Raw genomic sequence first — 23,325 nt, forward strand, 5'->3', positions numbered from 1 at the left:
TCAAGCTTCCAGGGCGTCCTTACCAGAGACAGTGGTACCTGCCTCGGCAGTTCTGTCCAAACAACTGTTTCCAGCTTGGGGAGATGTCTGTTTAACTTGAAAAAATGTTTGCGTGGGTGGGTGGGGGTGGTGCATGCCTTTAATCCCAACACTAACACTCCTCAGCGAAGGCAGGCAGGCGGATCTCTGAGTCCAAGGCCAACCTGGTCTACAGAGCGAGTTTCAGGACAGCCTCGGTTACACTGTGAAACCCTGTCTTGAAAAAACAAAAACAGTTTGTGTGAATAAGCCGAACATATTCGAAAGACAAATCTTGTGCGAGACATCCTGCTCACAGAAGCCAAAATAAGCAGTTAGGTCATCATTTTACAAGAGCTACAGTCCTGGGAAAAGGCAAAGGGGCTTCAGTGGTCAGCATTTCCTGGACCAGTTTAACGGGCTTAACTTCCTGGGACTGCCTTAAGAAACTCAAGTTGGTGACAGCCATGGTTGCTTTGGCCAAAACGGAGTCACTTTAGTTGCTACGATCTTAATGGCCGAGCACCTTACAGCTCATAGGCCAGTGCTGCTCTTCGCGGTCAGTTATCACTCTAGTTGCCTTTTCTCAATATTGTCTGGTCAGTATCTTCTCATTCAGCTATCCGAGGACAGAGGGATCTTTTATCTACCTGAGTATTGTGTCCTTACTCCTGGGTACTAAGTGTACTTTGTTTGAAGTGAGTCCAAATGACGTAATCCTGTTAGTGAACAAATACTGCTCTGTATCCCGGCCAGGCTCATTCCTATTCCTCATTTTCTCTGTATAAACCCCCCTTTCCACCTCGTCTCTTCATTTCATTAGTTGTATGATCCCATCTCCACACTCATGCCCTGGCTTCTCCATCCCGCAAACCCCTGAGATCCCTTTGCATCAAATGAGCCAAACTGTGTGGTGTTCTTTAAGCGAATCCATTTTCATTATCCTTTTCCTCGGGGTGGCTAGGCTAACGACATTAAGACTGCCATAAAACAACAATCAATCAATCGCGCCACCGGGAACGATCCCCTAAAGCGAGAGACTCGGATCCCTGCCCCCGGAGACGGAAACGGAAGAGGCGAGGAAAGCCCCGGAACCCAGTATGTGGGGATCTGTTTTCCGGCTGAGCGAGGACCCCTGGCTCGTGTCAACGGGTCTGCGGGGCTGTCGCTCTGGCCGACTCGGCTCCTTATTGGTCTCTTAGGGCACCGCCCCCCGGGGGGCGGGGCGAGAGCATCGGTGCGTTGCTCGCACCTACCGGCCGCGCTGGGCTCCGGGGTCCGACGTCGGAGCTCCCCGGAGAAGTCGGCCTCCCTCTGCGGTTCCCGGCGCCGGCCTGGCCCGGCGTGGGGCCTTCGCGGCCGTGCTCCTTCCCGCCAGCCCTGGACTAGTGAGGTGAGTCCCGGGTGCGTCCGTGCTGCAGCCCCGGGCTCGCTGCGCCCTTCCCCAGGCCCCCGGCAGGGCCGCCGGCTTCGCTTGCTCGCGCACCGCGGCGGGAGAAGGGGAGACCGCGGACCGCAGCCCCTCGGGGGCCTCACCCGTAAGAGGCGCTGTCTGCGACAGCCACGCGCGTCGATCTGTCCCGGGGCGAGAGCTCCTGCACGCAGCACGCCTGTCCCCCCCGGCTAACCCGGCCCTCTCGTTGGAAAGAGAAGGAGCAGGACCTGTACGGAAAGGAGCAAAGCGCTCTAGCAGGGGAGAGGGCACTGTGAGGGCTGTGGCCCCAAGGGGTCGCGGGATCGAACGACTGCGGAAGTCTGTGCTGTCATCCCCGCTGGGTGCCCTCACTCCGCAGTCGCCTTGGGACAGTGCTGGGTTGTAAAACGTGTTTACTCCCAGAGGGAAGCGCATTGCTGCTAACGCTTGGTGCTGCTGTATTTGCCTCGTTGACTAGGGAGAGAGAACTGGCCCTTTCACCCCACAGATGCTCACTGGGAATATCTATTTCATTGGTTGCTTTGTGGGTGGGTGTGGTTTGGGCATCGTATGTTTGTGGATGTCGGTGCATATGTGCAGGTAGTATGTGGAGGGCAGAGGTTAATTTTAGTTGGCTTTCTCGATTGCTCATTATGTTGTTTACTGAAGCTAGGTCTCTCACTGAAACCCGCGCCTTACTGGTTTGGCTAGCCCAGGTAGCTAGCTTGCCTCAGGGATCCCCATTCTCTGCCTCCCCAGTTCTGAGTGCCCCTCAAACTTTTTTTTTTTTAAAGATTTATTTATTTATTATGTGTACAGTGTTCTGTCTGCGTGTCAGATCTCATTACAGATGGTTGGGAGCCACCATGTGGTTGCTGGGAATTGGACTCAAGACCTCTGGAAAAGCAGTCAGTGCTCTTAACCGCTGAACCATCTCTCCAGCCCCGCCCCCCAAACTTTTAAATGGCTACAAGGACCTCAGCTTCCATTCTGACACTTGTGGGCCAGGTGCTTTTATCCACTGAGCCATCTTCTCAGCTCCCCATATTCATATTTTGTGTGTTTGTTAGATAGTGTTTTTCTCGGGAATTGTTGGAAAGGAGAGTTCCTCGTGAGGTTTTGGTAGAAATTTCAGTTGGGGTGATTCTGTTTGTACTGCATAAAATATCTTAAATTTTGTTTAATTGTTTAAATTTTGATATGTTGCCGGGCAGCGGCGGTGGCGCACGCCTTTAATCCAAGCACTCGGGAGGCAGAGCCAGGTGGATCTCTGTGAGTTCGAGGCCAGCCTGGGCTACAGAGCGAGATCCAGGATAGGCACCAAAACAACACAGGGAAACCCTGTCTCGAAACAAAACCCATATATGTTGTATATATAAATGCATCAGCAAACTAGGCTGAGTCGGGCTAGGACAGGCATATCCAGCGTTTTTTGATATTTTGATACAATGTTGCTGTTTCTACAAAGTTCATGGGTAAGAACATCATAATTCAGTTACCCCCAAAATAAAAAATTGCCAAAAGAACTCATAATGTTTAAGTTTACAATTTTGTGTTGGGCTGCGTTCATGGTGCTCGCCTTGACCACACGGGGCAGCTCACCTTAGTAGGTGATGAAAATACTAACTAGATCTGGGTCTGGTGGCTGTGATCCCACTGCTCTTGAAGCTGAGGCAGTCGAATCATGAGTTCAAAGCCAGCTTGTATTATAAAGTGAGACCATCACAAAAAGTAAATTAAGGGACTAGGGCTGTAGCATGATTGATGGAGTGCTTACCTTAGCATGCTAGTAGCCCTTGCACCATAAACGTATATGGATGTGGTGCATCCATAGCACCGTATAAGCCAGGCATGGTGGTGTGGGCACCTAGCTCTTGGGAGATGGAAGCAGAATCAGAAGTTCAAGGTTCTCTTTGGTTGGAGGCCAGTCTGGAATTGATGAGATCATTGCTTCTCTCTGTGTGTCTGTCTGTGTGTCTGTCTGTCTGTCTCTCTCTCTTTCTCTCTCTCTCTCTCTCTCTCTCTCTCTCTCTCTCTCTCTCTCTCTCTCTCACACACACACACACACACACACACACACACACACAGAGTAAATATAAAATGCAGTAGGTATCAGAGAGATGGCTCATTTGGTAATGTGCTTGCCTGGCAAACCCGAGGACCTGAGGTCAATCCCTAGAACCCACATTAACAGCAACAACAACAACAAAAACCCCAAAAGATTTGGTGCGATCCTAGCTGTTGGGGAGGCAGAGACATTCCTGGGGCTTGCTGGTCAACCAGCCTACTCTACCAGCCCTAGGCTAAAAAGAGATCTTGTCTCAACAATAAGATGAATGACTCCTGAGGAATAATTACATCAGAGGTTGTCCTCTGATCTCCACACGTATACATACACAATAAATACCACAAGGAAATTGCCTGTGATAATATTTAGTTACCTAGAATATTTTTATAAATTCACTCCCAAAAATTCTTTAGCTCTGCTAATGAAAACTATGTACCAGTCTTCTGTGTTACCCCACCACCACCCTCTCCTCTCATTGCCCTGAAGTTCAGAGCCAAATGTTGTTATATGATGACATGTTATGAATAGTTTTCAGAGAGCAGAACAAACAATTAGGGGAAGATTTTTATTCAGTGGCAAGAAATGCTTTACAAGGTAAATGAAAAAGGAACAAACTATATAATCAAGTGATCAGGAATTTAGGAGTCAGTCAAAACTGGTTTCTAATTGTGTGAATTTTAACAAATCATTTAATATTTAGCTGACACCCTGTTTATAAAGTAGAGTAATTGCACACATACACAAATATGTACTTGACTCTTACTTAGTTTCTGGTGTATCTAAAGGTACTGATCAGTATCTCACATATAGTCCCTGCAAAAAACAAAACAAAACAAAAAAACCCTTTTCATTCAAATATAAATGATTAGTTTCTTCCTACAGATACTATATAAATGCACTACACATTTTAATATCCTTGGATTCTGTAGAAAGCAGCATTATGACTATAAAATGACCCAAGAAGAACATGCTTCACTAGATGTGGTTCTGACTATATGGATGAAATATTTGTTGTTTTTCCCTACAAAGGATAGCCTCTTAGTGCTCTGAAGGTGAAATCAGAATAACTGTAAAGAGCTGGGCTTGGTGGCACTTGCTTATGATCCCAGCACTTGAGAGGTAGAGCAGGAGAATTTTGAGTTCAAGGCTAGCCTTGGCTACATAACAAGACTCTGTTTCACAACAACAGAAAACAAAGTACTGAAAACTGTATGGAGCTCATAGTAAGGCTTAGCTTTCTCCTTTGGACTTCCTCTTTCCAGTCGAAATGTTTTCCTTGGTCTTGGTTTCTTCAGCCTGTTACTATTTTGTCCTCTTTATGCCGTCGTAGCAGCTTTAGTTTCTTGCGGACAATTATCTATACACCATGTTGTTATACTGCTTGACTCTGGGGGTGGGGTTACCCTGTTGCTTTCCTCTACCTACTAACTAACCTTGACTGACTTCTAGTTGCAGGTGACTGAAGTTTCAAGCTGCAGAATGCATAGCACCCTACAAGGTAAATGAAAAAGCTACTCAGTTGTGCTGGTTATTAAACAGAATTTTGCAACATTTAGCTATCTGTGTAATAAGTAAGTTGTGAGAGATAGTCATTGGTTTTTTGTTGTTGTTCTTGTGTGTTGGTTTGTTTTTTGCCAGAAGAAAATGCAGAAATGGGATTTATGAAAGCATGTCCTAGTTTGGTTTCCTCTTGCGTGGTAAAGACTATGACCAAAAGCAGTTTGGGAAGGAAGGGGCTTGGCTTCCATGTCCCAATCACAAGCCGTTATTGAAGGACATTGTCGGCTGGTGTTTCTTTCCCAATCCCAGCCACCAGTCCCAAATAACGGACACAGAGGCTTATTATTACTTATAAATGCTCTGCCAATAGCTCAGGCTTGTTACTAGCTAACTCTTATATTTAAATTAACCCATATTTCTTACCTGTGCTTTGCTGTGTGGCTCATGGCTTGTTACTGCCGCATTTTCTACACGTGCCCTGCTTCCTCAGCCTCCTCTGCACTGTTTCCCCTGATTTCCCGCCTAACTTTATCCTGTTCAGCTATTGGGCAATCAGCTTGTTTATTAAACCAATCACAGCAACAGATCTTCACAGTGTATAAAAGGATTATTCCACAGCAGGCCATACTAACAGAATAGTGCATAGTATCCCTACCTTTAAAAATATTAAGTAAATATATGTATTCATTTCATGAATGTTTATTTGGTATGAATTCTTTATCACATTGACTTACTACTTTTGTTTAGGTTGGCCATGATGAACACACTGCAATTAAAGGAAGCTAAGGTCCTGGATGTTCAGTTTGTGGGAGATGATGATGTTCTCAATCACATTTTTGATAGAGAAGGAGGTATGTGTGATTGTACAGTTGAAGAGATGCTTATGGATCACATCTTTGTTGTGACTTTTCAAAACAAGGTTTCTCTGTGTAGCTCTGGCTGTCTTGGGACTTGTTCTTTAGACCAGGCTGGCATTGAACTCACAGATACACACCTGCTTCTGCCTCCTGAGTGCTGGGATTAAAGATGTGTGCCACCGCTGCCTGGCAGATCCCATCATTCTACCACTGAGCTAAATCCCCAACCCCCATCATTCTTAAAAACATAATACAGAATATTTACTCTAGCAAGACTAAGTAAATCTGCTCTGATTTTTTTTTAGTTTACTTCTTTTGAAGTCTAATTGAAACTATAAAGCCTTATCCAAAATGAAATGCTTAGTGGTGGTGGAAAATAATAACTACCCATTCACCCCAAATAAACCTCTTTTTTTTTTTTTTTTTTTTTTTTTTTTTTGAGACAAGTTTCTCTATAACAGCCCTGGCTGTGCTGGAACTCTCTCTGTAGACCAGGCTGACCTCGAACTCACAGAGATCCACCTACCTCTACCTCCCGAGTGCTGGGATTAAAGGTGTGCACCACCCAGCAAATAAACACTTTGAACACTTTCAAGGTGTATGTGTCTATGTGTTTAACTTAGTCATATATATTTTTTCTTTTTTTTAATAACATTTTATTTTGTTTTTTTTAATAATTTTTTAACATTTTATTTTGTTTTTTTTTAATAATTTTTTATTTTATGTGCACAGTTTATCTGCTGAACCATCTGGATGGCTCTAATGTAATATTTAGAAAGAATTCATGCCAGCTGGTGGTGGTGCACGCCTTTAATTCCAGCATCCTGTGGTGAGGCAGAGGCAGGCGGATCTCTGAGTTCAAGGCCAGCCTGGTCTACAGAGAGAGAGTTCCAGGACAGCCAGATCTGTGAAACCCTGTCTCAAAAAAAAAAAAAAAAAGAATTCATATCTTACATTTTGTATATTTTTTTATAGGAACTAAATTAAAGAAGGAGAAAGCTCAGCTTTTAGTCAATCCACAGAAAATAATAAAGAAGCCAGAACGTGAATTGGAGAAGAGTGACCAGGAAGTCTTAAAGGATCAGAACTATGTGGAAGTTTTGGGAAGAAATATTCAAGGTATCCATTGGGGGTAACATACACCCAGCTCTCGACTGGTAGCATGAACTGCTTTTCAGGATGCACAAAAATAACCTGGTTGGTTGGAAAGTGGTATACTATAATTAATTGTGTGTCAAGTCTAAAAGCATTCCCTTCAAGCTGTGTGTTTTTGCTGCATTTTTTTTTTTAATTATGCCGAATGCCGTTTATTGAAATAGGGAGGAGGTCTTAAATACAAGCTTAGCACAATGGGAGGACCCCAGAGGGCAGAAGTTCACTACTGATGTTTTATAATCTTGCATCTAAGCTGTTAATGCCCATTATACAGGATACACAGACAAGGAACTTCCCTTAAGCATTCAGGAGGGCGGAACCCTGGCAGGGAATTAGCATAGGAAGGATATCAAGGTTAAGGTCAGCAAGCAAGGCAACAGTTACCCAAAACGAGGGCCAGAACCCTACAGGTCCCCCTTTTACTAATAAATGAGCTTCTGACTTAGGTTTTGTGGGACATCAGCAAGTCACCTTACCTGTCATGGAGACGCCTGCCCAGGCCACACTGTCTTAGGTTGGTGAGCGCCCCCCAGACATTACCTGTCTCTGAATACTCATCATACAGGCTCAATCATGTGTGAGCTGCAGAGTTAATTGCTGCCAAAGATCTCAAAGTGGCGCTGGGCTTGCAATCTGTGTGTTTGACACAGAAAAGACCAACAGAAGTCCTAACTCAACCACAGCCAGTGGGCTAAAGGCAACTGAGCCATTCCCTTCCTTAACGAGCCTTACTGCAAATGGGAGTCCTTATAAGATGGTATCCCAAAAGCAGATGGAACTTGAGTTTATAAATTTATAATTTTTGTTTGTTTTTTGTTTTTTGTTTTTTCGAGACAGGGTTTCTCTGTGTAGCTTTGTGCCTTTCCTGGGACTCACTTGGTAGTCCAGGCTGGCCTCGAACTCACAGAGATCCACCTGGCTCTGCCTCCCGAGTGCTGGGATTAAAGGCGTGCGCCACCACCGCCCGGCTATAAATTTATAATTTTCAAAGCCAATCGAGATGTATATAACTACTGAATTAAATTTATCATGCCCAATAGAATGACAGATTAACTAACTGTGGTAGCTACTTTTGCTGCCAGGGTCTCCACTGTGCTAGCTGTAGTAAGCAATTATAAAATGGTAATCCCAGAAACAGTAGCAGCAGTGGCCGCCTCTGCTATAACAGCAACACCAGCAGCAGCAATGTCAAATTCTCTTCTGGAGTGTGTGGGCATCCACTGACATGGATACAACTCCAGGAACACAAACCGCCAAGGCCCATTTTTCTTGATCCCAGCACGGCTTAATCAGGCAGCTCTGCAAAAGAACAACTAAGAACCATAAAGAAAAAACAGGCAGCTCACAAGGAGCATAACTAATGGTCTTATAATGGCTACATTCAGGCTCATAAATTTTAAGGTATCTTCAAAGGGGGCCTAGATGAATTTCAGAAGGCCAATAAATGTTGCACAGAGCTACTCCTGAAAAGTAGGTACTACAGCAGCTTGAAGAGGACTTTGAAAATGAAAAGGCTTAGCTGGCATGCAACTGTTAACAAATGGAGGTCAGTGACCTTCAGGGTTATCCTTAATCTCCAAGGTGTCTGGGTGACATGTTCTCAAACATACTTGAAAAAGCAGTTACCATACATTACCTTCTGGAGAATCCAACCTCATGGCTACAGTTCCTAGGTTTATGTTAATGCTTGCCAAAACTGGCTATATTGGGTTCTCAATCCCCATTGGCATCAGAAGGGGAGAGTTTTTTACAAAGGCCCAATAGATCTTTGCCGTGTTGGGCTTCAGCAGCAGCCACAGGGCACACACAGCGCTCAGGAATCCAAAGAGGAACTTCATTGTCCTGAGGAAAGACATAAACAGAATCCCGGGCCCACACCAACACCAGATCCGGTCTCCTCCAAGTGCTAGTAGAAAGATCCTTCCATCGCTCCAGAGGGTGATTTGCAATAGGAGCCTTCCAGTGCTTATCTGCATTTGCTGCATTTTTAAGGTTTAATTTTTTAATTAATGTGCACATGAGTGCAAGTGCCCTCGGAGGCCAGAAGAGGGCATCAGCTGGGCTTACAGGTGGGTGTGAGCCTCCCAAAGAAGAGAACTAACCAGTTCTTAGTCTGTGACCCCCTCCAACTCAGCCTCCTGAATAATGGGATTATAGGCATGTATCATCATGCCACATACAGGCACATCATTGTTTTTAGAGAAGAGATTTTAGTTCCCTGATTCACAGGATTCAGTCCATGGTTGGTCTGTGTGGTAATCTTGGGCATAGCATCATGTGGGTTGGTAGCATGCGCAGAGGAGAGCCGTTTGCTTCATGAAGACAGGAAGCAGAGGATTGTTACATTACAAATTAGGTCACTTGATATTGTTACTTTGATCCTCTCATTTGAAATAGAGGGAAAATTCAATTCAAGGAAGTAGTGTTCTCACCTAGACATACTCACAATGCTGTTCTTGTTTTGGTTTGGTTTTGTTTTGAGATGAGGGTCTCTCTATATAGCCCTGGCTGTCCTGGAACTCACTATGTAGACCAGGCTGGCCTCAAACTCACTGAGTACCTCCTGCCTCTGCCTCCTGGGTGCTGGGATTAAAGACGTGTGCTACTAAGTCCAGCTCCTGTAAGCAATTTTTGAGTGGCTGAGGTGGGAAGATCCCAAGTTCAAAACTAGCCTAGATAAGATAGCAAGTGTGTCTCCAATAATAGTCAAAAAGTCCTGGGGACATGGGTTTCCTGGTTTCACTTATGTGTAGTAGATTATTTTAGGGTGTGTTACTTTTGCTTATATTGCATTTGTTTAACTCTGTGAAGCTGTGCCTGTGTAAAACACCTGATGGTTAATAAAGAACTGTCCAATAGCGAGGCAGGAGAAAGGATAGGCAGGGCTGGCAGGCAGAGAGAATATATAGAGAGGGAGAAATCTGGGAGGAGAGATCCAAGAGCTAGCAGTCAGAGAAGGACCTCAGGGATCAGCTACACAGTAAGCATGCACTAAGAGTAAAATTTATGCCGGGCAGTGGTTGCAGTGGTGGCACACGTCCTTAAGTCCCAGCACTCGGGAGGCAGAGGCAGGCAGATCTCTGTGAGTTCAAGGCCAGCCTGGTCTACAGAGCGAGTTCCAGAATAGGCTCCAAAGCTACACAGAGAAACCATGTCTCCAAAAAACAAACAACAACAAAAAAAGAGTAAGATTTACAGAAGTAAGAGAATGGGAAAAGCCCAGAGGCAAAAGATAGATGGGTTAATTTAAGGACGGCTGGCTAGAAACTAAGCAAAGCTAAGGCCGGACATTCATAAGTAAGAATAAGCCTCCGGGAGTGGTTTATTTGGGAACTGGGTGGTGGGCCCCCCAACAACACTTACGTCATCTCTGTGGGTCTTTTCTTCCTTATTTATTGTGCTTATCACTCTCACACTTAGTATTGGCCAGGTGACCACTCCAGGTCTCTCTTGCTTCGGAAATGATAATGCTTCTTATCGTCTTGTACCCAGTGTTAAATGACCCCATGGTTTAGTTTCCCTGGTCTAAATTCTCTGTAGCCCAGGCGGGCCTTGAACTTGGAATCCTTCTGTCTTGGTCTTCTGAGTAGCTGGGATTATAGGCCTGGAATACCAGCTCTATTCTGAATTTTCAAGAATGAATCCAAATTTAGTTCAGCTCAGTGAGCCGCACTGCCCCTCAGTAGGTGTAGTGAGTATTTAGAGACTCCTAAGTATTCCTGACTAGGCAGTTGACACTTTTAGGGTGCATTCTGTGTAGAATTTTGACGGCTTCTGTTAGCCTAAGAGACTGAAAACAGTATTCAGGGGTAGAGAACAAGAACAAAGTATAATGAGATATTAGATATCATATTTATATACGAACTGAAAAAAGACAAGAGAACAGACTTACTTCCTTGGTTTAATTAAGTTTTTCCATGTAAGAGTACTTCCAGCAGATAATGCTATTTGTAATGTGATTCTTTGAAGGGCCACAGGCTGTCGTAATACCGAGTCCTTCCCCACACCTCCCCTTGGTAATGCCTATGTAGACTGGTGGCCCAGGGATTTTAATCCCAGCCACTGAGGAGCCTGACCAGGAGGCCTGCTGCCCTGCATGAGTTCAGGGCCGACCTGGCTTGGGTCGTGAGACCTATCTGAAAAAAGTTCAAAAGAGTCCAGCTCAGTAACAGAGTGCTGGAGGCCTCAGAGAACGTGGAACCATTTCCTGTGTGCGCGCCTTCTGTTTGTCATGTGCACACAGAAGTTTACATGATAAAGATTGAGTACTTTTTAAATTGGGTGCTTATATGTGTACATGCACCTATGTGAGTCTAGGTGCCCATAGAAGCCAGAACCGTTGGGTCCCTCTGGAAGCTGGCCTTACAGGATGTTGTGAACCACTTAGGCCCTCTGCAAAAGCAGTACACAGTCTTAACCATTGGGCCATCTCTCCAGCCTCTTAATATTTTAGTTATATTTATTTGTGCGTGCGTGCTGTTGTGTATGTGAAGATCAGAGGGCAGTGTTGGATATCTCCCACAACCATTCCCCACCTTATTCATTCATTTGTTCATTCATTCATTCATTCATTTTTCAGCCAGGGTATTTCATGCTAGTTTTGAATCCACTACATAGCTGAAGATGACCTTGAACAACTTCTTTTTTTTAATCATTTAACTTTATTTTATGTGCACTGGTGTGAAGGTGTCAGATCCCCTGGAACTGGAGTTGCAGAGACAGTTGTGAGCTGCCATGTGGGTGCTGGGACTTGAACCCGGGTCCTCTGGAAGAGCAGCCATGCTTTTAACTACTGAGCTATCTCTCCAGCCCCAGCCTTGAACTTCTGATCCTCCTTTTGCCACCTGTGTTTCTACCGTGCCTGGCTGTGCGCATCCTTCCTGACAAAACCCAAGGCTTTGTACGTTCCTGGCAAACAGTTTATTAACTGAGCCGCATTCCAACCGTCCTCACTTTCTTTTTTCTTTTTAAATTTATTTATTATGTATACAGTGTTCTGCCTGCATGTACACCTGCAGGCCAGAAGAGGGCACCAGATCCCATTATAGATGGTTGTGAGCCACCATGTGGGTGCTGGGAATTGAACTCAGGACCTCTGGAAGAGCAGTCAGTGCTCTTAACTACGGAGCCATCCCTCCAGCCCTTTCTTTTTTAAGGCAGGGTCTCTTACTAAACCCGGAGCTTACTGGTTATGGCCATATGGCTCGAATGACTGGCCAGCAGGCCCCAGGGATCCCCCATATCCACCTCCCCAGCACTGATCACAGGTGTGCGCTGCAATGCCTGATTTCTTATACGCACGCTGGGAATCTGAATTCAGGTCCCCATGTTGCATAGCGGAGAGCCTACTGACTGTACATCTCCCCAGCCCTACTGAACGTTCTTTTCTGACTGCAGAGACCATGTCGTCATGCATGTATAATCATTAACCTGTTCCCTGTTGTTGGACAAGTGGATATTCCAGGCTTTTGCTATATTTTCATGTCAAATCTCTAGATACATTGATTATTTCTTTTGGAAACTTGGTTAAAGAAACTAACATACCCAGATGGAATCAACATTTTTTTTAATATTTTGACACAAGAACATAAGGTCTTGTATATATATTCTAGGGAGGTGGTTTTTCGAGACGGGGTTTCTCTGTGTAGCTTTGCGCCTTTCCTGGAACTTTTAGATTTTTAGCTATTTAAAATTTTATATTTTTTCTTAACCTTCTTGCTTTTTCCTCAGTGTGTGTTACATTTTCTTTTTCAGAATCCTTGAAAAATGGCTCTTCTGTAGATGGTAGAAATAAAGTTTATTCTTTTCAACATAGAAAACACTCTGAAGAGATGACTAAATTAGGTATGTTACTTTTCTGTTTCCTATAAGTCATTGTAGACTAACACCACATTCTCATGATTATCACCCCGTATTATTTTCCCTAAAAGAACAAGGAAATAAATGGTCTTTATAATTTAGAGAATGAGACATTTCTTTAAAGAATGATGTGATTAACTGGTATGATGTCATGCACCTTTAATTCCAGCACTTTGGGCATAGAGATAGGAGTATCACAAATTTGAAGACATCCTGAACTGCTCTTACTTAAAAAGAAAGTCATTTATATAATAATGATAAAAGTTATTATGACCAAGTGCTGTATGCCAGGATCAAGTGCAGTGCTCAGAATATACATCTATCTGCCTGTCTGTCTAGAGGAGCCTGTAATTAATGTGTACTAAACTCACAGGTATGTGACAGAGCCCGGTTTAGATTTCAAAGCTTGTACCCTTCTGTTTCTACCCAGTCCCCATAGAGTTGTGGATAAGCTACAGTGGTTGCTCAAAGTAGAAAGGCATTTTTTAGGGTTCATGGAAGGTGGCAATGCCAATTTTTGAAGAATTAATAGAAATTTGTGAAGAATTCAGGAGGAAGGGGACACTGAATTTAAAAAATGATCAGGGGCCTGGAGAGATGGCTCCGCCGTTAAGAGTGTTAGCAGCTCTTCCAGAAGTCCTGAGTTCAGTCTCAGCACCCATATGGTGGCTCACAGCCATCTATAATGGGACCTGATGCCCTCTTCTGGCAACCAGGTATATATGCAGATAGAGCACCGTATACATAAAGGACATAATTTAAAAAAAAAAAAGACCCATTCACATTTCTGCAAATCACCGGGTATGAATGGAGCATGAACTGGAGAATAGAATCTATGAAGCTGTTTTAGAGGAGAGAGAGGAAGGCCTGCATCTCGAGCAGGGTGTGTGTATTTCATTTTGGGATAGGTTATGAAGTCACTGGATGGTTTTTCTTTTTTAATAGCTTCATTTATTTGTGTGTTGATGGCTGTGCATGTATGGGCACATGAGGACCACAGCATGTGTGTGTGAGTTCGAGGACAACCTGTGGGGGTTGACACTTTCTGGCGTCATAGGTCCTGTAAATCAGCTCAGGTTATCAGGCTTGGTGGCAGGTGCCTTTCCACAATGAGCCATCTCGGAGACCCAGTCAGGGGTGCTTTTAAGGAAAGATGTGACCTGAGCAGATTTGTAACTGAGAAAGTGTTTGTTGTAGTGTGAACTGGGTATTCTTGGGGTACAAATAGGTGTACGAGAGCCAGAGTGAAAGTGAGAGGCTCTGATGAACTAGAATCAGAAAACAATGGGTTCCAGAATGATCCTGTGGTTTCTGGAGCTAACATTTGATAGGCAGAAGTGCCGTGGATTAGAACAGAGCAGGTAACTGTCCCGGCCACTGGGCTTTGTAAAGGTTATTGTACGTGTTGAAATTAAGGCTGCCAGGAGGAATTTGCCCCCCCTCTCTAGTTGAGTATTGGTGACTATCTTGTTCTTTTTCCTCTTGAATTCTTATTTTACTAACCAAGTGCAGTAGTGCATCCTTGTAGTCCTAGCACTAGTTATACTAGTTACTCTAGTAACTAGTACACTAGTTAGAGGCAGGAGGATCAGAAGTCAGGACTATTCTCAACTATAAAGTAACTTTGAACCCAGGCTGGGCCACTCAAGGACCTGTCTCCAAAAACAAACAGAAATTATTTTACTGCCTTATCAATGTTCCTTTGCCTTTAATAGTTCTTTACTGTTGGGTAGAAGCAGGAAGTGGTGGCCTGTGCCTGTAATTCCAGCTGTGCAGGAGGCTGAGGCAGGAAGCCTCAGACACTTGACGGCTAACCTAAGCAGAAGAGTGGAAGACTTCCTTAAAAAAAAAAAAAATCCAACTGGGCAGCGGTGGCGCACGCCTTTATTCCCAGCACTCAGGAGGCAGAGCCAGGCGGATCTCTGTGAGTTTGAGGCCAGCCTGCTCTACAAAACCAAAACAAACAGACAAACAAAACCAAATGATCTCAGCTAATTGTGTGAACTTGTATGACATTTTTGTTGATAGACAATTTTCCTACCCCACCCCACCTGCCCCCCATCCTGTGGATCAGAGCCTTTTAATCCAAAAATGTCAGTTTTTCTAGAGAGGACCCGAGACTGAGCCACAGGCGTGCCTGGAACTCTGCCAGGGATGAGGACAGTGAAGAAGAGATGGGGTGATCGCCAGAGCTGCAGGGGTCGAGAACAGACAGTCAGTGGGGGCCAGTGGAGGACTGATTTCAGGGAAAGCATTCTGTTCTGAAGTTTTTTTTATTAGCATACATGATTATATATAATAATGAGTTTCATTATGACATTTTCATACATGTATTTCATATTCCACCCACATTGACCTTTCTTGTCCCCATCCCACTCCTGCTGGTCCCCCCTCTTCCCAATTAGTCCCCCTTCTGTTTTAATCAGTCAATCAGTCTCTCTTCTCTCCCTCCCTCCCCCACTCTCTCTCTCCCACTAATGAGTATAATTAAGGTTATTTACATGGGTGAGGGGTTGTTTGTAGAAGACTGGGCAGCTTCCCAGGGGCGAGAGCCCTGAAAGAAAAAGTCTTCCTCCCCAGCAGTCACCTGAAGATTCTCAGGACAGAGAGGGCGTTCTGAGCTCCCCACTCTAACTACCTTAACTGCTATAAATCCTCAGGCGAGTCAGGACCTTTGGAGTCCCTAACCCTCGGTGACAGACTGTGACGGGTTCCGTCCTGGGCTGGTCAGGTGGAAGGAACCACAGCTGCTAAAGCTCATGCAGCACCTGTGTCTTACGTGGAAGATGGTGTTGCACTGCCCTCCGCCCCTCTGCCCCTCCGCCCCTCCTTCCCTCCGCCCTCCTCCCCAGCTCCCCTGCTTCCTGCTTCCTCCTCTCAGAGGTGGTGCCTGGCCCTGGAGCTGGTGATGCTGTTGTGGCCCGGCAGTCAGCAGTCACTTGTGCTTAGCACTCAGGCCACTTGGGATCTCTGCAGTAACTGCTGTCTACTGCAAAAAAGAAGCTTCTCTGACCAAACTCAAAGGAAGTCTTAAAAAACAAGACCGTGAAAAGCAAACCAATTATAACAGCAGCAAACGCCCCGTGGTTTACATAGAGCAGGAAATTAAGAAAAGGAAGTGCCTGTCCTTCTTGTGGAGCATCTTAGCTACATTTCAAGATCAGAAGATAAACATTCTACACTAAGGAGGGGCGTATGGGCCAGTCAAATGGCCTAAATTTAAATACAGATACTTTCTCCACTTAAAGAATAAAAGAAGTAGGCCGGAGGGTGTCTCAGTAGTTAAGGACAGGCACTGCCTTTGCAGAGGACCCAGCTTTGGGTCCTACCTCCCTCATCAGGTGGCCCACAACCACCGCTAACTCCAGCTGTGGGGTATCTGATGCCCCAGCCGCTGTGGGCATCTGCACTTACATACACAACACATGCACACTTCAAAACGATAAAGATAAATCTTAGAATAAAAGAAGATAAATCTCTGTCTTCATGCAGGCTTATTTTCCACATGCTTGTCACAGTGCGAGAGTGTGAGCATCATTGAAATGAAGATTCGATCCGTGTTTTATTTAAAATGTCACCTAGAAGCCAACTGTTTCACTTGGCCCTTCACCAAAGAAGCAACCGTCTGTTCAGCACCATATTCTATTTTATGAATCATTCATGTTTTAAATACAAGAGCACCAGCCACTCTTCATAGAAAATTTAAAGTTTTAACTACATACAGTTTTCACTTTTAGATCCCAACTTCTTGCCCTGCATCAGCTCAGGAGGCTGTGGCTACAATATACATAAGAAAAGGAAGGCAGCCAGGCACGGTGCACACCTTTAGTTCTAGTACTGAAGAGGCGGAGCCAGGCGGATCTCTGAGTTCAAGGCCAGCCTGGGCTACAGAGTGAGATCCAGGACAGGCACCAAAACAACACAGAGAAACCCTGTCTCGAAAAACAAAATAACAAAATAACAAAAAAAAGCAGTGCTTTTTTTTCTTTCATTTTTGTTTTGTTTGTTTGGTTTGGGTTGGGTTTTATTTTATTTATTTTTTTGAGACAGGGTTTCTCTGTGTAGCCCTGGCTGACTTGGAACTCACTCTATAGACCAGGCTGGCCTTGAAATCACAGAGATCCGTCTGCCTGCCTCTGCTTTCTGAGTGCTGGGACTAAGGCATGTACTACCACCACCCAGCTACTAGTACTCTTAATATGGGTAGACTTATTTGTCCTTCTGATGAAAGTAATATGCAAGGTTTTGTTTTAAAGAGCTCATGTGTGTGAAAGCTACTTCCCTCTGTATGTGATGTTCAACAATGGTGATTTCCCCCTTGATTACAGCTCTAGAAATAGCAAAAAAGCCAAGAAAAATTGTTGACTCAAAGAATGTTCCTGAAATTATGAAAAACGCTCAGAAAAGCAAGGGTAAGACACCATCACATTTCTTTGAAGAACTTTTGTAGTTGCATCAATATGGTCTGTGTTGCTTTTTTTTTTTTAATCTTAGTGAATCTTCATATTTTTTTACTCTGAAAATTCATTCAACAGAATGTAATTTTAAACATCCCATCTACTTTAATGTGTCTATATTTATCAGCATCAATATCAGATGCAAAAAGTCCTCTGTGCATCTGACATGGTGATAATCAACAGGGGCACCTAAAAATAGTCATTGGTCTGAGTTAGCCAATGTCTCATGGAAGATGTGGCTTTGGCACATTCTATGCAATAAGGCTTTTAGAGTTTGGAAGGTGAGTGGCTTGTTACTTTTGAATGACCCATTCCCCCGAGGTAAGCAGTACACTTTCTAATCAAAATGAAACAGGCTCAGGTTTTTGTTTGTTTTCTTAAGTCAAGAATGCTACAAAATGTTGTCACTGGTGGGAATGTCATAGAATTCCTAGTGATCATCAGCCTGCGGTTAAATGAGAACTCAGTAAAATACGGCGGCCTTTGTATACAAATACAACTTTGCTTTCAACAAAACTAGGCCATGATCTAAAAAGAGAGATTTGTACTAAATGTGACTTTTGTTTCATTTAGGGCAGTCTACTTCCGAGAAAGTTCAGCTGGAGGTAAGCAGTTGATAAAACAGGGAACACCAAGCAAGACGTGATGAAACAGTAGCTTTTCCTCGCTTAGTTTCAATGAGCATTGTAGTTGAGGGGCATTTATCGGTTATATACCAGACTAGGAAGAATCTGACTCACTGAGTTCATCTCACTTGGAATAAAACTGCAAAGTTAGCCCAGGTTTCCTTGTCCGTAGCTGCTGTGACACAGCTATCCTGGGTATTTTAACTTAGGAGAACTGGTCTAAGAATTTTATGAGTTGTGTTTTGTGTTTATATATAATGTGCTCTTATTTCTTGGAGAATTGGTCCATTAAGTCCATTATTTTATACTTTTATAATGTATATTTGAAATCTCTGTTGGCTTAATCACTCCAGGATAGCTGCAAGGATTCCACAGTTTTTGTCTCCTTTGTGCTTTAGTGATTTTTTTTCTTTCTTTCTTTTTTTTTTTTTTTTTTTTTTTTTTTGTTTTTGTTTTTTCAAGACAGAGTTTCTCTGTGTAGCTCTGCATGTCCTGGAACTCACCCTGTAGATCAGGCTGGCTTCAAACTCAGGGATTCACCTGCCTCTGCCACCACTGCTTGACATTTTGTGTTTTTCACTATGCCTTGTCAAGTGATGGTACCTCGGTGTGGGTAAGCCTCAGTGGCACGTGTATCCAGTCTGTAATGACTATAGAATTAGACATGCCTGGGCTTAGGTAAAAGAACGCATTCAGTAAGAAGTGAATACAAAGCCGGGTGCTGGTGGCGCACGCCTTTAGTCCCAGCACTCAAGGGTTAGAGGCAGGCGGATCTCTGTGAGTTCGAGGCCAGCCTGGGCTACCAAGTGAGTTCTAGGAGAGCCAGGACTACACAGAAAAACATTGTCTGGAAAAAAGAAGGAAAAAAAAAACAAAAACTTTTTACTATGATCCAAGCAAGATTAAAGATACATTATAGCATTCTGACTATGTCTCCTCAGCTGCAGACTTTAGAGAGCACTGCTTCTTAGTAGACACAATAGATACAGTGTTCTGAGGAGCACACTTGAACATCACCCTGCAGGAGTTCGGGGTAGTGTCTCAGAGGATGGCAATCCTGAATTCAGAAGGCTGTTCTATACTACCGGGTGACCTTGCGACATGAGTTTTTCCGTGTTCTATGGACACAAGCGTGCTGCATCTTTTTAAAGAGGAAAAAGAAACTTCTAAAATGTAAATATTTATTACCGCACACCTGGACAATAGAATATAGTTATTGTCATGCCTGACTTTAAACTGTTGGCTGGTATTTTGTTTGGACTGAAACTTGTAAATGACCGCACCTGTCGCAGAAAGGACTATAGACCCTGTCTCACTTGTCTGTGTCCCTGTGGGTGTGCCCTATATTTGTCAATTCTGTTTTACAAAACAGGAAGTGTCTCAAATTTGTGCTCAGTAGGCATCTCTCTCTCTCTCTCTCTCTCTCTCTCTCTCTCTCTCTCTAATAGGATGAAAGTCCTCTGGAATTTCTGTTAACTGAGGAGAGGGGGTGAACAAACTGTTTGTCTTAGGAGTAATCTTTTGTCTTATGAAAGAATGGTTTATGCCGGGCGGTGGTGGCACATGCCTTTAATCCCAGCACTCAGGAGGCAGAGCCAGGCGGATCTCTGTGAGTTCGAGGCCAGCCTGGGCTACCAAGTGAGTTCCAGGAAAGGCGCAAAGCTACACAGAGAAACCCTGTCTCGAAAACCCCCCCCCCCAAAAAAAAGAATGGTTTATGTCAGCAGACTAGGAAAACTGATTTGTAGCAATTGCCTATAACAGTGTTTTGAGGGGTGTGTTAGAATTTTTCAAACTTATTTTGATTGAAATGGGTGTTAAAAGTTCTCAGACTTGATAATTTAGCCATATAGATGTAGATTATTTCAATTCTCAGTCTTAAAATAACTTTAGTAGGATGTACCTGCACTTTAAAAAAAATGAAATAAGGCTTAAAAGCACTTAACTGCTCTTCCTAAAGACCCAAGTTTGGTTCCCAGCACCCGCAAGGTGGATAACAATTGCTCGTAACTCCAGTTCCCGGGGTATCTGTCTGATGACTCCTGACTTCTTCAGTCTCCTGCACATACATACATGTATGGTACACATACATACACACCCAGGCACACATACACATAAAATAAATACATACGTTTTTACAAGTATAGTAGAAGGAAAGGAGCACCTGGTATTACCAGAAACTTTGGAGTGTCCTGTGTTGGGCGCCATGTTCCCGCTAGCACTCAGGGTGAATTCCTATCTAAGACAGAACTTGTGTGTTTTTTTTTATTTCAGCAGATTCATTGGTTATCGTCTCATAGTGCTAGGAACTACTGACTCACCTAGTGCAGCGTATTTTTCTTCTTTAGTTTTTACTTCTGGGATTGATTATATTATAATATTACTTACTGTGCTTTTTAATTTTTAAACAGAGCAATAACAAAACTGAATTTCTGTCAACACCACCTCGTAGTCTAAGAAAAAGAATAATTGGTATGTATTTCTTTTTATGTGAAGTTTTGTTTGTTTGGTTTTTTTTTTTAAAGATTTATTTATTTATTATGTATACAGAAGAGGGCGCCAGATCTCATTACAGATGGTTGTGAGCCACCATGTGGTTGCTGGGAATTGAACTCAGGACCTCTGGAAGAGCAGTCGGTGCTCTTAACCTCTGAGCCATCTCTCCAGCCCCCTGTTTGTTTGGTTTTTGAGACAAGATCTCATGTAGCCCAGGCTAGCTTCATACTCACTATATAGACTTGGCTGGCCTTGAACTCCTCATCATCCAACCTCTACCTGTAATCTCAAAATGTTGAGATTACAGGCACGCCTAACAACATGAAGTTTTTTATAAAAATTAACTACATCAGAGTCAATGGTGGTAAAGTATACAAGTTCTCTACATCAACTGCTTGGTCTCTCAGTCTTTGGATGACCACTTACTGGTTCTTCTCTTTGTCTTCAACTTCATTTATATACTAGGTGTAATGTCGGTACCGGCCTTAGAATGGTTTTGAGGACTAGTGGAAATAAGGGACATCAGATATACTCAGAGTGGTATTTTACTTTGGTCCAAGCGTAATCAGGGTTAGTGGCCACCTGTTATTATAACATTTCCTACTGTCCTTCCTACTGCTTTTCATAAGAAAGGATACTCATGTTGCTAGACTGTAAGACTGTGTCTACACCTACAAAGTGACATGGTTTTTTTCCCCTCTTTAACATGCATCTGTGTTATATACCAACTCTACACAATCTTAGGGAGTCCTCTGTCATTCACAGTAAACAACTGATTTGGTTAAAGTTATTTCACCAACATCTAGGGAATTAAACATCTTTTTTTTAAGATTTAATTATGTTTCTGTCTGTGAGGTATATATATGCATTTGAATGCAAGTGCCTACAGAGTTCAGAAATGTAAGGAGTTGTAACAACAGACAGTTGTAAGCCACCTGATGTGGGTGCTGGGAATCGAACTCAGATCCTCCAGAAGAGCAGTATGTGCTCTTAACTACTGAGTCATCTCTGCAGCCCCTAAACATAATTCTAAATTTACTGTGGAATGTAAAGCTAGTGAATATCTTTCCTTGGGAAGTATAAAGTGAGCTCTTGTTTCTGGGAGGGTGGTAGGAGTGATAGTGGTTTGTAAAAGGGTAGAATTTGTGAATCAGCTGTGGGGTGGAGCAGTGTGTGTGATAAACATTTCTACACTAATAATTGAAGACCTCACAGCATATAGTATCTACAGTTACAAGTTCCATGGTTGATACAGCAGCTCAGCAGTTTCATTAGTTAATGGCCTTGCTTCTTTCAGTCTCCACTTTGCCACAGCGTTTTTTCATCTTCAGCTTGACGGTTCATGTTCAGAATAGTCTCCGTGGTGTAAGTGGGAGGTGTTCTTTCTCCCTGTATGAGGGAGTCCTTCTTAGAAGCCTCAGTCAACTTCCCCAGTCTGTGTCCAAGTGGTACACAGCCAACGGAGGTGCAAGGCTGGGAAGGAAAGCAAGTTTTTGGCAGAGGGGAACGATGGTGATCACAGCTTCTTACTATATAGTGGGGCACATGACCACACTGTCCAGGAAATGGAGTTCTGTTAGCAAGAGAAAATATTGAGTATAACTGACATTATTAGTTGCTTTAGATGTATTTAACTGACATTATTAGTTGCTTTAGATGTATTTCAGGTGCTGGAGAGATGGTTCACCAGATAAAGTACTTGCTTTATAAGCATGAGAATGAGAGTTCTAATCCCCAGAACCCATAGAGAAACAGGTGGACGGGGAACCCATCTGTTATTCCAGCATGGGTAGCTAAGACAGAATCCCCTGAGCAAGCTGCAAGCCCTGGGCTTAGCAGGAGAGCCTGCCCAGTATATAAGGTGAGGGAGTAATCAAGACTCTTAGATCAATTGCAGGCCTCCATGATACATGCATAGACGGGCACCTACACCAATACTTAACCACCCCCACGCATACACACAGGAGTATTCATTACATGCACACAAATAGTTCCTTCCAATATAATTTTGCGGTAGGTTAGTTAGGCATGTTTCCCCTCATCTGATAAATGGAGAAAGCAGTGCTTAGAGAATCTATATAATTAGCTGTGAAGTCATGAGCAAGTAATGACAAAACTGTAATTTAAAATATCTTATTTTCGGGGCCAGAGGGATGTCTCAGTGGCTAAGAGCTCTGACTGCTCTTCCAGAGGACCTGGGTTCAATTCCCAGCACCCACACAGCAGCTCACAACTGTCCAGTTCCAGGGGACTGGACACCTATGGCAAAGCACCAATGCACATAAAATAAAAATAAATAAATTAAGAAAAAAAAAATCTTACTTCCAAGCCCGAATTCTTGATTCTCCTCAAATAGCTTTTCTTCGATCCATCAAGTTTCCGATTGCTTGTCTTCTTCTCCAGTGCCAGCGTCTCATTGCGACAGTGATAGTGAATATTCTGCTTCCGACTCAGAGGATGAGGAGGAGGAGGACACCAACGAGCTTGGGCTCTCTCGGAAGAGTCGGGTGCAGAGTAGAGGACTTGCAGCGCCTGTTTCCAAAGGGACCCCAGCTAAGAAAACGAAAAGAGACAAAACAGTGAGTGAGGGAGCCGTGGGCCTTAGGGGAACTGTCTGCGATGTCTTCCGGTGGGTTGCCTGAGCCGTGGGCCTTAGGAGAACTGTCTGCGATGTCTTCCGGTGGGCTGCCTGAGCCGTGGGCCTTAGGAGAACTGTCTGCGATGTCTTCCGGTGGGCTGCCTGAGCCCCGGGCCTTAGGAGACCTGTCTGTGATGTCTTCCGGTGGGCTGCCTGAGCGGACCGGCTCAGCAGAGAGAGCCCTTGTTTTCTCAGCTTTACAACCTGAATTGTTATTCATGATCAACCCTACAGAGA

The 23,325-nt window shown here is 43.8% G+C and overlaps 1 protein-coding gene across 2 annotated transcripts in view; it reads left to right on the top strand.

Moving 5' to 3' along the window:
- The first annotated feature begins 1,239 nt into the window (after window positions 1-1,239).
- Orc2 (origin recognition complex subunit 2) overlaps window positions 1,240-23,325 on the top strand; it is a 40,875-nt gene continuing 18,789 nt past the window's right edge. The window contains exons 1-9 of one of the 2 annotated variants that reach the window (XM_028885808.2): window positions 1,240-1,411; window positions 4,950-4,998; window positions 5,748-5,851; window positions 6,833-6,976; window positions 12,767-12,856; window positions 17,200-17,283; window positions 17,902-17,933; window positions 20,366-20,426; window positions 22,854-23,029. In XM_028885808.2, coding sequence (XP_028741641.1) covers window positions 5,755-5,851; window positions 6,833-6,976; window positions 12,767-12,856; window positions 17,200-17,283; window positions 17,902-17,933; window positions 20,366-20,426; window positions 22,854-23,029 — 684 coding nt within the window. In that variant the 5' untranslated portion in view covers window positions 1,240-1,411; window positions 4,950-4,998; window positions 5,748-5,754. The remainder of the gene's footprint in view (window positions 1,412-4,949; window positions 4,999-5,747; window positions 5,852-6,832; window positions 6,977-12,766; window positions 12,857-17,199; window positions 17,284-17,901; window positions 17,934-20,365; window positions 20,427-22,853; window positions 23,030-23,325) is intronic. The other variant, XM_037210391.1, reaches the window with a different exon arrangement.

This window comes from Peromyscus leucopus, chromosome 13 (genome assembly GCF_004664715.2).
Source record: "Peromyscus leucopus breed LL Stock chromosome 13, UCI_PerLeu_2.1, whole genome shotgun sequence".
Taxonomy (NCBI): domain Eukaryota; kingdom Metazoa; phylum Chordata; class Mammalia; order Rodentia; family Cricetidae; genus Peromyscus; species Peromyscus leucopus.